At 44.2% G+C, this 14,853-nt stretch overlaps 1 protein-coding gene across 1 annotated transcript in view; it reads right to left on the bottom strand.

The window, feature by feature from the left end:
• Positions 1-14,572, bottom strand: part of STUM (stum, mechanosensory transduction mediator homolog) — a 42,957-nt gene extending 28,385 nt beyond the window's left edge. Inside the window, exon 1 of the mRNA XM_086461079.1 lies at positions 14,386-14,572. Coding sequence (XP_086317205.1) covers positions 14,386-14,572 — 187 coding nt within the window. The remainder of the gene's footprint in view (positions 1-14,385) is intronic.
• Between the last annotated feature and the right edge of the window lie 281 nt (positions 14,573-14,853).

Below are 14,853 nucleotides of genomic sequence, written 5' to 3'. Positions count from 1 at the left end.
TCAAAAATACACAAATTACATGAGACATAGTAGACGTACATGCATTAGGAAACAGCATGGAGGTCAGACCTACTTATGAGTTCTTGTAAGGACAAGACGAGATCCAGGAAGATGTGTGGGCGATGCATGATGTATTTTGAAACTATTAAAGCAAATGCCTTATTTTGCAAATGAGTTAATGGGTAGCTTTCATCTGACCTAACTTCAGATATCTGCAAGGGAGGTGTCTCAATCTGAACCAGTTACCCTTTGCAATCAAGAAGAAAAAAAAAAAAAAGAGAGACAGAGGCCCCCAGAGGGTGTGATTCACTTAACCTATTTTAGAGAAGAGATGAGTCACATGCTGGTAGTGCCTAATTCCTCTCCACAGATGATAACAGCAACCAACTCAGTTGCACAGGTAGATGAATCCCATCTAATACATCCAGTAAAAAAAACATTTGCCATTAAGCTATTCTGACTAAATAATAAAAATTATCTCCTGCTTTGGTGTATCAGCTAGCTAATCCACTCCTTTAGAAGGAGCTTATGCTACAGGCAGGTTATTGCGCACAACTCTGTCCATTACAGATCCTTCTCTGAAAAACATCTAGTATTGGATACAGTATGAGGTACAACAGACCAAGGACTTTGTTCTGCAGGACTCCTATGCCCTCAGTGTAGAATACAGCCATGTTATTATGGATACAGAAGGAAGACAGGACCTAAACTACAGTTTATGGTATCCCTGCAATACAATGCACATATTTTTAAATGGTTTTTTTTGCCATTCTTCCCTGTTGAGAAAGAGAAGTAAAGACAAGTTCTTTGATCATTATAGTTTATCAAAATGACCTTGGTCATTGCCTGAAGGCTTTGCAATGCTGATGAAACGCTCCTGCAACAGCAGGAAGACATCTAAATTTGATGTTTCTAGATCCTTTCATATTGCCTTTCTTCTTGAGGGTATCTTTTTCCAACATGACAGTGTCTGCATGGCTCAGATGAGCCCTGTTGCTAAGAAACAAGTCCCAACTGTGCCTTTAAAACTCTGCCTTTAAACACACAACTCAAGGAAGTATTTTTCTTTTCATTACACTGTATTGTGTGTTTTTATTAAGATTTCTTTTAACTCAGATCTGACTCTTGGGGTTACATTTCTATCACAGCCTTCTGGGATAGGACCTGTCCTTTTTCTGTTGTCTGTACGCTGCCATGATCACTTACACTGTTGTATAAATAATATGTTTTAAAATAGTACATTTTAAGGTCACAGTAAGGCCCCAGTTTGCACACAACTGTGGTGTAAACAAGAAGGAATACAGTGGATCCTACTTACTGCAAACATCTGTTAATACTAAACTACAAAGCACAGTACAAAACAGTTCTTTCAAACGGCAACTCTAGGGTGCATCTGTGCTTGCTTGGTTTTGGGGTTTTTTGACATGTACTAACTAAAACATGCTGAAGTCCCCCTTGTGTGCACAAGATAGCGTGTAGCTGTCACAGGCACAAAGCAGATCATAGATCATGTGAGGAAGTAACCAGCACAGCTGAACTATAAACCGCCTTGTCCATCCTACCTATTTACTGCATTTTCACTAATGCATGGCACAGGCAACACCTTGCTTCCTGACAAACACAAAGAGTGACGGAGGTAGTCCATGAAAAACAGTTTCCTTGGAAGAGATTAATGGAAACTAAAGTACGGCTGCATGATTTGAGGCACTGAATGCCAAAAGGTCCATGCAGATTCTCTTGCCAGTTCTGCCACCAACTTCTTCAACAATCTTCAGTGGATTATTTCCTCTGACTTCTCCATTCAGACTGCAAACAGTCTAAGTGTGTGATGTAACTCTTCCTTCATATTTCTGTATCATAACAGGACTTGAGTGTAGTCCGCACGTCACAGTGCTACTGAAATAATAATGCGATAAAGCCCTGCTGAACTACCTAATTGGCACTTCTCACACCAGTAAATAGCAGACTTCTCAGAAAATACTTAAATCAGAGTCACTTGAATAAGGTCTTGTGTCAGTTAGGTTTCATTCCTTTTACAAAATATACTAAAGAACATTTACTAGTGTATGATGAGGTGTCATAAATATTTAAAAAAACCCCACGTTTGTAAGGCAGAAAACAGAATAAGTTTTGTGATGCAACAGCCTCAGATTTTTAGCTTTGGCTGCTGGCTAATTTGGGAAGTACAATTCTCGATGGGCGTCCTACTTGGTACTGCAACTTAGGAAGTGGACTTCTCTGGCTTTTTAAGTGCTGTGTAAGAGCTCTGTTCTGCAACACTTATTTACAGGAGCAACCTCAAGGGGCCAGCTCAATGTTACAAGAAGCAGCAAAAACGGTGAGCAGAGGTGAGGCAAAATGGTTCCAGAGGCTCAACACCACATTGCTCTGCTCTGTGGACTCTCAGTTCTGACAAGTAGGTTTACTTGAAATGGAAACATTTTGTACCTGTTTTGCACTGGTTCAACTGACTGACTGTTGCTCCAAGCAATGTGACCTGGAGTCCACAGAGCAACTAGAAAGCGGACATCTTCTCTGTCCAGTTCTGCCTTGGCTCACAGAGAGTAATTGAGCACTGAAAGAGCATCTAGTGGATTGAAAGTACTGATGGGCGAGGAGAACATAGACACATATGGGCCAGGTTTTCAGTTGTACCATGTAGACCATATTTTAGCTAATACACAGAAGAAAAATATTTTATTCCTTATGTCAGTAATACTAAGAGTGGACTGTTACTATTTTTTCATCACAGCTTCAGTAAGAGAAGGATTCATTGTGTCATTGCTGAGCAAAGAGTGGTTCCTGTGAACTAACGCTTGGTCTAAACTCCACTCCTGGTGCTACCACAGGTTTCTTCTAAGTATCAGCTGCACATAGCACAAGGAGATGGATCCTACTTTTAACTACATTGCCTTGAATCTACCATCCAAAGTGGGAATACTGAGGCTTAACTCTGGAAATGAGAATTTGCATGTTGGCACCCTTGCGCATAAGGAGTCATTTGGATCAAGATGGGTTGGCGACACAGAACGGCTGATGGCTGAACCCTATTCTTCTATTCCCACTCATGGCGTGGTCGAAGCTCTGCTTTGCACTTGTGCAGCTATCTACACCTCTGCAGTGTGAGTGTAAAAGAACACTAGCCTTCTGTGGCAGTACACGATGTAAGGGGCTAGCTCTCAAGGCACAAAACGGTCACCATGTCCAGCTGACCAATGTAAGTGATGAAACTTAGATAACCTCAGGGAGTCCGCTTCAAAGGAGTGCCAGGAGAATCCATTTCAATGTAATGTTGCTTTTGTGGGATGGGTGGGTGGAGCAGAGGACTGAGTGAAATAAGTACTCAGGTGCAAGTCACTGTATAAAATTACCTTCTGGCTTTTAAAAGAGAAAACAAGAGAGCATTTTTGTACTCACAATTACCAGATTGTAGTTTCTGTGCTCTTTTCTCTCTTTTATATGAGACAAGGAAACATCCCACCAGCTCTCTGTAGCCACAATGAAAAGCCTCCAGTAGGAGGAAAAAAATCTGGTGATGCTGAGTCTAAAATATTGTTTTAAAAAAAATTTAGTATTTGTTTCCTAAAACCCCTGCTAAGCCTTCTCAGGCATTGATCAGTTTGTCAGGTGCAGAGCTAAAAAACAGAGACATGCAGCAAAAAAACATTATCATCCTTGCAATACAGACAAGAAGATTTGGCAATGCTTTCACAATTAAATAGACCAAGAGAGATCATTTAGTGGCCCAATCCAAAGAATCCACACTAAGTGTATAACTACACCAAAACCAATGTACCTACTCTTTCAACAGATTACTCAGTAACCAACCTGGTGCAAATGAGTTTGGAAACAGGTCTGATTTGTTGCAAGCATTTTACAAAGACAGAAGGAAGGTATGGGGAACCATGCCGATCCCACAGCTAGAAAGGGCTTTTCTTCTGGCTATGCCTCACAGATGTCTCAATTTGTGCCCAGTCCTTTCTGAGAGTCCTAAACCCTCTGGGAGCCCCTCCCACTAGGACAGCAACTCCAGAGTGGGTTGCAGGGCAATGGGAGTTGTATGTCCTTACAGCTGCTTTGTGCATGTAGATCCAAGGAGGTCCAGCCACACTTTTAGCTAGAATTTAGTCTTCAGATTCTTGGAACCAATTTTCAGTGGAAAGGAAACTTAAAGCTTCCTGATTCCAAAACAGTGTTTGCAAGAATACACGAAAAAAAGAGACCTTTTCATTTACAGGGAATATAAACATATAAACCTTCATCCAAGAGCTTATTTTATCTTACTATAAAGAACCTAGTCCTGACCACTGTCAGTGAAAGAGGTCTGACTATATGGGCCTCTCTGCATAGTGATTTCTATGGTGTCAAGTTGCCATCTCCTTTCCCCAACACAGCATAGCAAATACAATGTTGGATATTCACACACACAAGAGTCATGTTTATGGAAATCATATTGTCATGGCAACAGAAGAGGTCTTGCAAGTATTTTAAAAATAGCAAATTAACAAAACCCATTTATGAAATCTAAAATCCATTCTTTCAGGAATGCACTTAAAAAAGTGGATACAACAAATGGTTTTCTACCTACATAAGGAAGAAATCATTTAAACCCCAGATCTCACCTCACCATATTGGCATATGTAACAGATATATGCATACAAATAAATATGTATTTTAAACTTAAAACAGCAAAACTGTTTCAGCTGGACAGTGTTATACTAATGTCATGATTGGGCTTATTTTATTTCAGGTAAATATTATCAATAAATACTATAATTCATACCTCGTAAAATGAGTCAACTTTTTCACATAGCAAACTTGTAACAATGGCTCATTATAACCTAGTTTATTCATCTTCATTAAAATCTCGGGTCTTCAAGGGCTTATAACACTTATCTAAAAATGTACAAACACTTTTTTAAAACAAAATTCTTGTTTGGTTCAATTGAAATTTTTTCCAACACCACCTCAAGATTAATTTGACATTTAGCCTTTGCGTTCTTTATAAACTTGCTTGTGTTATAACTGAAACAAAATGATTATCCACAAACTCAGAGCATTTGTGGCAAACTGAGAGCTCAGCCTAGACAAGTGACAAGCTAGTGAGATGCTGGATAATTATCGGTGATACGTTTGAATTCATATTCCCAAAGATGGCAGCCTTAGTCCCCTGCACAGTTCCTTGTATAAGCACTACTACTGAAGTTAGAAATGCAGTACAGGTCAAAGCCCAGCAGTGAGTGCAATTCCGTTTCTAAGAGTTCCTCTATTGATTGTACTCACCCTTTCCTCTAGCAAGATTTGACCATGATCCACTCTGGGCATATCCTTTGGGTATGCTTATACTGGAACTTTTAATTTAAGTTAGTGTACTACCAATCAGCTTTCATCAACCATCTCATTTATATTTACTAGTCTGGATATTTCATGATCATATGCTCAAAGACATGAGTGCCCGTGGTTTTGTCTCGTCTAGCAGAGTTGTAAATGAATTAGCAAGGTATCTACTCTTTTAATTTAAAAGCTCAGTATAATACTGCCATCCTCCAGTGCTGAAAAATCATGAATCAGGTTCTCCAAAACTGAGATTTAAAAAAAAATGCAATTAATTCTTTCTCCCCCCATCTCTCCTTTTTTCTTTGAGACAGGATCATATCTTCAAATGCTGCTCCAAAGCCACAAAAGTTACATTTTTTTTTCTTTTCTTGAAAGCAGAGATTCTCATCTAATCAAGAGCCTCAGGGGACAGGGTTCTAAGGAAACACCAAATATTGTGACAGTTGGGATTGCACTGCTAGGCCTTTTGAGTTGCTGTCAAGTAGTTAGAAATTGTTTGGTCTGTAAGTCCCTTGGAATGGAAAAACTGAGTTTTGAACTGCCTTTATAATAACAACTACATTGCTGGAGGAAGGAGGGTGAGAGTGGCTTCTAAGTGGCAAGATGGAGAGAAAACAATCATTTCAAATCAAATATTCAAGTTCTTTCTACATATTTTTTTCCTTGACTCTACACACAATGAAACCTAGTAAATTTATAATATTAAAAATCAACAAATGAAATATAACTAGGTAGAATGGCACATGATTTTTCTCAAACTCATATATTTTCATTTTGGGGCTCTTAGTTAACATAAATGCTCAAATACCCTGGGAAGAGTGGGAAGAAGAAGAGGGATTAACACCTTCACCTAATGAAAAAGCTCCCAATCTTCAGCAGAACCAGGGAAACCCAGGTTTCACATTCCTGGAATCTCTAAAGCAAGCTCGGTCAGCACAAACTTTTCTTTCTCACATGAGGCTGGGCCCATGCTGATGTCATGTCCTGGGTCTGACTTGCATTCAGTGATGTCTAAGATTGCTGTGTGATGCTGGCACCAGCTCTCTGCTAAGGAATACTGCTGCCACACCAGCTTCCTTAGGTGTGCATCACACCACAACTGCTCCAGCTCACAGATCAGCATCTGAAAGGCAAATGAGCTCTAACTGCAGTTTCAAATAAGATGTTGGACTGTGAACTGGAGTAGCTGCAGCAGAGGTGGGCATTTCCTTCTGCTTCCCTGGCTGCTGGAGCAGAAACTTCCAGCAGAAGTTGTGTAAAGCACAGATAATGTTTTCAACTGCCAGTAAAGTTTGCCAGATGTCAGAACCTTTACGCTAGTAAAACCCCAACAACACTCTAAAATGGCTTACCTTCTTCCAGATATGGGCTGGAAGGCATATCCTGTGACATGTGGCTGAGGACTCTGGGTTTGTCTAGATTGGAGAAAAGGAGGCTGAGGGACAATCTCATCGCTCTCTACAATTTCCTGAGGAGGGGAAGTGGAGAGGGAGGTGCTGAGCTCTTCTCCCTGGTATCCAGTGACAGGATGTGTGGGAATGGTACAAAACTGTGCCAGAGGAGGCTCAGACTTGACATCAGGAAACATTTATTTACCAAGAGGGTGGTCAAACACTGGAACAGGCTTCCTAGAGAGGTGGTCAATGCCCCGAGCCTGTCAGTGTTTAAGAGGCATTTGGACAACACCCGTACACCATGCTTTAACTTTTGGTCAGCTCTGAAGCGGTCACGCAATTGGACTAGATGATCGTTGTAGGTCCCTTCCAACTGAACTATTCTATTCTGTTCTATCTTTATTGACCACCATCTTTGCGCAGTGCTACAAACAAGTCCATATACACTCACTGCAGTGCTGCAACTGTGTAAAGTTGTAAAGTTCTAAAACGAAGACAAGCCTAAAGACAGAAGAAAGAATGTTCTATCTCAGATTGACTTTACATCTCACAGAAAGGAAGAAAGCTCTTTTCCTTTTCTCCTTTCCAGGTTACCTCTGAATGAAAGTTTTCATAAATGAATTGCAAAGTCCAGTCCCTTTTACAAACTTAGGAACTATTTTAGAATCCTGTTTACCATCTAACCCCTTGTTTTTCCACAAAATTCCAAACTGATTACAGATTCTAAAATTCACCTTTGTCCTTTATGCCAGCTGCTGCCACCTACGGGTGTGTTTCTGTTCAGGGTGCTGCATGTGTTTTGACGGGTAAGAAAGAACCTGAGGAACCTGGTTTCTGCTTCCCTTCCCTCCCTTGGCTATCCTGAACAGCTCCACAAACTCTCAATGCTCTTTTCACGGTGGAACAGAGATAAAATGGCAGTGAACTGCTGCAGGCAATCATGCTTTTTCTGAGTTTGTAAATCTCTCCAAAACCACTGATTCAGAGCAGAGGAACAATTCACCTCCATCCTGCAATCCAGACTAGCCAAAATTCAAAAGCACTCTCCTCATCCAAGTTAATTCTGTCTTCAAATCCTTGCACTCCTTGCCTCCCTCGCTGCAAGAAGTTCCAGTTCTTCGGCCTTCTCACCAATCTCTGCAAACGTACTTTCTCCTTCTGGGCTTGGTTCTCTATTTTTCTCCACGTCACACCCTTCGTCTGGAACAGCTTTCCAGACTCCTTAAAATTCAGTTGGTTTACTCGGCCATTTAACATCTCTTCTCTGCTGTCTGCTCCCACCTTCACTCTTAATCTTCAAGTACATCTGTCCAAATTGCATTAAACGACAAACGAGACTGCAAGAATCTGAGCAAACCCTGTCTCCTTACGCATCCATTAAGCAACGAATACCTCCACAGAACTGCTTCAACGACAGCAGTGAACAAAAAACAGTGAACAAAAATGTCACTGGCCATTTCTTTTGTCTTCTATTTTGATGGAAAGAGAAGGCCTGAGGGAGGGGAGAGAAACTTGTTTGCATTTGAGTTGGTCTGGCGCTGACAGCAATTCAAAAGCAGCAGCACTAGGTTAGTGCACAGCTTGACAGTGAAATGAACCAAGAAGTCATTACAAACACAAGTGAAGTTCAACAGCTGAGTTTTACCAACTACAAGGAGTGGAGAGCAAAAACTGACCAAAGGACATAAACGGTATGAAATATTTGGACTGTGACAGAGACTGTAGTCAAGAACAAGGCATTGCTGTGCTTTTGCTGCGTATGCCCATAACTGCATTTGTAAAGCAAGGGCCATGGCAGGATGATGAGCAAGAAAGCATGTACATATGTGACCATTAGGGCTAAGCAGACAAACTCAAGGAAAGGGTCCAGTGTAAAACACAGGAAAGCGAGGAAGAAGAATATGTTAAGTATTCAGGCAAGCATGGGCTAATAAAATACAGCTGCAAAGCAGAAAGCAGCTTTCTTCCTAAAATACAACAGGGCATGCCATTGGACACTGGATTAAAACTGAGATGCTACGCCAGATCCCTCAGCAGAGATAAAACCCTATTGGTTTTCTGCTGATCAGGTACATAGGCTAGAGTTGTCTCAACCAAGGAGCTACAAATTTGAAATAATTTGGCTTTGATTCTGATCACAAATTATCTGCGAACCACTACTGAGTTTTCAAAGCTTGTTTATCATTCTAGATGGTCCAGACACTTTGTGGCACAAAAATATTCCAGACTATCCTGTGCTGGCAAGATCCTTGAGTGACTGTTCAATATGATCAGCCAAATAAGTTACATAAGATATTTAGATGTCTCACTGAAATCTCTGTTAAAAAAAAAAAAAAGAAAAGAAAAAAGAAAGAGGCAATCAATGCCTTAGAAAGCTGCAGATTCAGTTGTTCTTGTGCCCAGCTTTACCTCACCATGAGGGATATCTACAGCACAACTGGTACCCCTGCTACCAGCAGTGAAGCAGTAGCCTGGACACACACATTTTATCACAGGTCTCTTTCCCACCTTGCACAAGCAGATAAAGAAATTACAACCAAGAAATTCATTATCTTTTTAAGCAGAAAATACAAAACCCAACAGAGCAATGCCTATTGACAACAGGTTTGCTTTGATTAATTATGCTCTCATGAACAAATAGCTTGTTTCTGCAGACTACCAGTGGTTTATACATCACAGGCTGAAAGGTAAGGTTAGCTAAAGAATTCCAGCAGTGAAGTTCACAAATACAAATTCATACAAACACTTGAAAAACCTTTGTTTTCCACAAATGAGCATGTAAATCACCCAGATTCGTTGATTTGCATGTCCATAGGAGGAAAAAAATATTACAAAGGATCATAAATGCCAAAGCAAGTTTGAGACTTCAAGGCACAGATGTTTAAAAGACTCAATTCCTTTTCGGCACTATTTGTCCTACTGTAAATAAGAGAATGTGTTTTTTCCTTGAAGTTCTTTGTTTCAATAATGAAGGCAATGGATGTTTGCTTGAGGCATCTATTTACCATTCCAACAACAAAAATAAAATGGCTATTGATAATTTTATGCAGATCTCATCCCTGCAACTTTCCTGAGTGTTGTGTTCTGTACTTCTATTCAGCTCTTTGGAGAGCTCATTCTGCTGGAGAGAGCCATGGCTTCTAATGAGAGCCTTCTGCAGATGCTTCGCTGCTATAAATCGGGCATTAAAGCCATATTTACATAGCTGAAGGTCTAGCCCTTGAACTCTATAAAGACTGAAGCAGAATAAACAGATGGCAGAAGACTCGTGATAGTGAGCTGACACACCCAAGAACAGGAGAGCTGTACACCGCAGAAGAAAAAAGTTCAGTGGCCTGGCAACCATCCCTCCTTTCTCTAGCTGTTTGTGAGAGGCTGTCACTCATGATCTCCTCCACCGGCTATTTCATGGCACATGGGTGGCTGCTCTCCTACCTTGCAGTAACATAATTTTATGCTGCGTATTTCAATTACTCCCTGCATAAAAATAGTATACATGTATAATTCAGGCTGTGATCCAAAAGTCCACCCCCTTCCTGACAGGAGGGATTAATCTTGGAGAATACCTCATACTTTCAGATAATTCCACTCACTTCTCACATTTCCCTCAATTCTCCCCCTTCGTTTCCCCCCTCCCACACACGTGATGTCGAGGGAAGGAAAAAAGGGTAGGAAGGAGGGCAAGATTCCCATGTATCAGCTCAGGGAACGACAAGGAGCCAGATCTTCTCCCACGCTGACTGGCACACGGCAGCTCCAAGAGAACACAGTCTGCCAGCTAAAGGGCATGGCCAGCCCCTTCTCTCAATTGGCATCTGCAGCACGTACCGGCTGGAGGTGCACACTGCTCAATCCTGCGGGAACTGAAAAAGAGAGGCTACACCACCATTTCTCTCTGCTGGTGTCACCATCTCCCATTCTCCAGACCTCATCACGGCATGATTTGGCCCCAAGGCCTCAGAGCCTGCTCCAGGAGCCCTAAGCCAAACTAGAGGTTACTAGAGATCTGTGGTGCAGGGTGCCTGTGGCAGAGCTGGAACGCTGGTAGCCAATGGCACCATGGCTTCTGCTACAGCACTCACTCTTCTCCCTTCCACACTATCTGCTCCTTTTATGAACCTGAGCTAGGGACACTTTTGCTACAACTCAGCCCTGCAGCCCTATCAGATGCAAATGAGGAAAACCACATCGGACCATGGAAAATTACAATCCAGGGCATCTCCAAGTGGTTGTGTCTATCACGGTGAATGGAAGCAGTGTGTAATTTCAAGGTTGTTCTGCAAACCAGGTTACAAGTAGATGGGATAATCAAGCTTTTTTTAGGTTGTATTTGGTCTGAATTTCAAGTTTTGGCAAGGCAAAAGTTAACGTATCCCCTAGGTATGAAATATTTCCTATGAGTCTTTTGTAACATATATGCAAAGAGTAATTAAAACCCAATTTCTGGGTTACTACATAAAACCCTGAAAATTAACCAACTGAAAAAAATAAACTGACTATAAACAAAGAGAAATTGTTACTTCTCCTGTCCGAATAGAGTACTACTGCAAAATATAAATAGCATAAAAGAAAAATAAACTGGATGTTTAAAATTCCCAGATTTCAGTCCCATAGATGACTCCCATAACATAGGAAAGATAATTTAACTGAAAAAAAGTAGAGGCTTTCAGATGCTGAGAGACTGCCCGAGTATTTGGTAGCCTGCATTGGAGCACAAGTTCTATTTGGGTACCACTGGTCTGAGGTACTGGGCACTAATGAACACCTCAAATGCACTGGTCTCCAAGCAGTGGAACACTTGGTTTATTTGGTGTTGCCCATTTTCTCGTCTATTCCGGTGGCTTCTGACCCTTCATTGCAACTGCACTGCAGAGTCTCCACATGAATGACAACTATGTGCAAAACAGATGAGGAACGAATTCAGGGACTGAAAAATAGAGAACTTCCATTACCCCCTAAACACAGTCACACTCTCCACCTAAGCAGGCAAAATATACAGCAAGCCTGTGAAACATCATTTTAACGTTATAAATCCAGACTATAGGAATCGATGGGAATTTTGCCATTTACTTCACTGGGAACAGGCTCACATCCTAGATGTGAATACTTCACACCACTGCAAATACTGTTGATTTTACAAGTGTTGCTCAGTTTGCGGAGATGGCTGAAGTGCAACAATGACACAAGATCTCTTTTTACCCTGGCTATTCCTGCCAGTAGATTTGTGCTCCTCCTGTTTCCCCCTGTGTGTGGGCTATGTGATATACGACAGGATATGGCTGAGATTCTAAATAGCTATATTCGAATTGGATATATTACCTCAGAGTAAATTTTCTATCAAAATGCATACAATATTAGCAGCTTCATTAAGAGAAAGGTTCATTTATGTACGGACTAAGTGCTATGTTTTGCATACAGAGTTTGGGATGAACCTCCAAAACAATGCTTTTCACCTGTCTGTGAGAACGCCACACAGAAGGATTTCTTTTAATTTGTAGTTTGTTTGTTTTGATACTTTTGCAACAGGAGATGAGGAGGAACAGTGGTACAGACAGCCAGAAAGGACTGCTGAAATCAGCGCAACAAATGGAAAACAAGTTTAAGAAAAAAATCTGCCTCTTAAAAAAAAAAAGTAGAATTAAAACTGTTCGGGGCTGGTCCAGCCAGTCGGTGACAACACAGCCAGTGTGGCTGCAAAGTCCAGATTTGACTCTCAAGCTTTCAAGCCAGCATGGACTGGGAGCCCTACACACTCGCCGTTAGAAAGGAAGCGCTATCTGCTGTCATTCCTTACCGATGCCTTCTGTGTGAGGGAAGGCACGCTACTGGCTACCTCCAGCAGCCCCGCAGCAGCAGCCAGAGAAGAGCTCCAGGCAGATAACCACACCTCAAGCCAATTCTGCTGTGAGGATGGCTCATGGGGATCTGCCCTCCTAGGATGAAGGAAGAACAGTGAGGGTTTTCAAGCGTGCTGTGAAAATCAGCACAGTATGAAGTATAAGATCATTACAATGAGGAAAAGGGCATGGTAAGTCAGGTTTTTTCTTGTACGTCTACAGTGAAGATGTAGAGTCCTCAATGCCAATGGAAAACTACATTCACTTTGAAAGCTCTGGCTTTGAACACCTCTCTCTGAAGACAGTGGGAAATTAAGTGCTAAATTACGAAAACCTAAAACCCCATGAAAGTACTCAGCCGGAGAGTTTCTGTTTGATTCATCACTCCAGGTTCTTCAGGTGGCTGCAGACAAGGGCTGTGAAAACAACACACTGCGCACCTGAGCACGCAGCATTACACCTGGAAGCACATATACCAACGCCATTCTTTCCACAGGAAAACTCTGAAGTATTTCAAAATGTGGACGTTTGCCTCTGGAATACCTCCGTAGGCTCAGACCAAACACACTGGAATAGCAACGACTTGTGCACTCTATACCACTCGGACATAGGTAATACTTTAATAAAAAGAACTTTAAGAATTTCAGATTCATTAAAGAATTAAGCCACCTGAAACACATAAAGCAGTTAAGGGCAGGGCAGTAGCTCTTTAAAAGCAGAGCAAGCTAGGAAGTACTCCCAAACCACAAGGAAGGCTTCTGCAGTGGCCACGGTAGCAGAAATGGTAGCCAGGAATGGACTATGACACGGTCAAGGTAAGGACTAATTTTTTTTAGTTTGTTTAGCTTTTTTTAAAGTGTTTTAAATTGTTTTGCTTGCAGCCAGAATACTAATACTTAGCCTTGTGCTCCGGGTGCCTTTGCAGTGTTCAAACTCTAGGCTCCAGTTGCAGTAAGCAATTAAAAAGGAAAAAGGGAAATATAGAGGGGATTACAGCCACAGCTTAGGGATGTGCTACCTGAGTAACTCACTAGGGACTTCACATTGAGAAACTGTGAATCCCCAGTTTCTCCGGACATCGGTTCCTTAGAGCAGTGGACCAAGACAACGTTCTTCAGGGGTCTCCCTAGCAAACTCGGGAAGATGGGCTCTGAAAGCCCATCTTCACTGGTGAGTCATGTGGTCACTCCGCGTCTTCATCCTCTGACTAAAATCACAGTTCGCAAGAGCCCTGACAGCTGAAGCCCTCCCCCGAAACCACAGTATTCCCCGCGTCGGGCCATGCCCCCCTGAAGCGAACCGAAGGGTCGGCAGGCGCGGGGATGCTCAGCCCCCAGGGCCGGGGACCGGCCTCAGTCTCGCAGCGGGGGCGGGCGGGCGGGGGCCCCTCACCCCCGGGCACCGCTCCCTGCCCGCTCTCGGAGGCAAACGCGCCACCCCGCCGCGGCGACCCCCTCGCCGCTTCTCCCAAGAAGCGCGACGGCCCCCACGGCCCCTCCACGGTGCGCGGACGCTGCCCTGAGGCACGGGCGGCCGTCGGCCCAACCGCTCTCCGCCAGGTCGCTACCCCGGGCACCCCGCCGCCAAACTTCCCGCCGGGGCGGAGGACAGGCAGGCTCCCTCTCTCCCTCCCCGCCTCCCTTCCTGCGGCGCCGTCGGGGAAAGTTGCCGCCGCGGCGGGGTCCGGCTGCGGACGAAGTAGCGGCGGGTAGGGCGAGCCCGCCCCGCCGCCCGCAGGCACTCGTCCCGCAGCCCCAAACCCCGCTTCACGGCGGCGGCCGCTCTCCCGCCGCGCCCGGGGCTGTGCAGCTCCTTACCCAGCCCCGGCACGAAGGTGTTGAGGAAGAGGCAGATGACAGCCACGGGGAACGGCATGTAGGGGATGGCGGCGCGCAGGGGCCCCTTCTTCTCCCGGACCTGCACCACCACCCCGCTGGAGGGGGCAGCGCCCCGGCTGGGCTCCCCGGCCGCCGCGTTCTCGCCGTCTTTGGGGAAGGGATCCATGGCCGGCGCGGCCGAAGGTGGCGGTGCCCAGGCGGGCTCCCAGCTGCCGCCGTGCGCGCGCTCCCGCCGCCGCGCGGCCCCGCCTGCGCGCGCGCCTCGGTGCCCCCCGCGCGGACCCCTCCCCTCCCCCCGCCCCTCGCGGGCTCTTCCCGCCCCGCCGGCCGCGCTTCTGGCACACCCCCAGCCCCCCCGCCCCCCCCCCCACCTCCCCGCGACGGCGCCGCTCCCTCAGCGTCCCGTCCCGGTTCCGCCCGGGGGGCTCCCGGCCGCCCCGGGTCGGG

Source organism: Leptosomus discolor, chromosome 2 (genome assembly GCF_034619465.1).
Source record: "Leptosomus discolor isolate bLepDis1 chromosome 2, bLepDis1.hap2, whole genome shotgun sequence".
NCBI lineage: Eukaryota > Metazoa > Chordata > Aves > Leptosomiformes > Leptosomidae > Leptosomus > Leptosomus discolor.
This window is presented reverse-complemented; position numbering and strand designations above follow the sequence as displayed.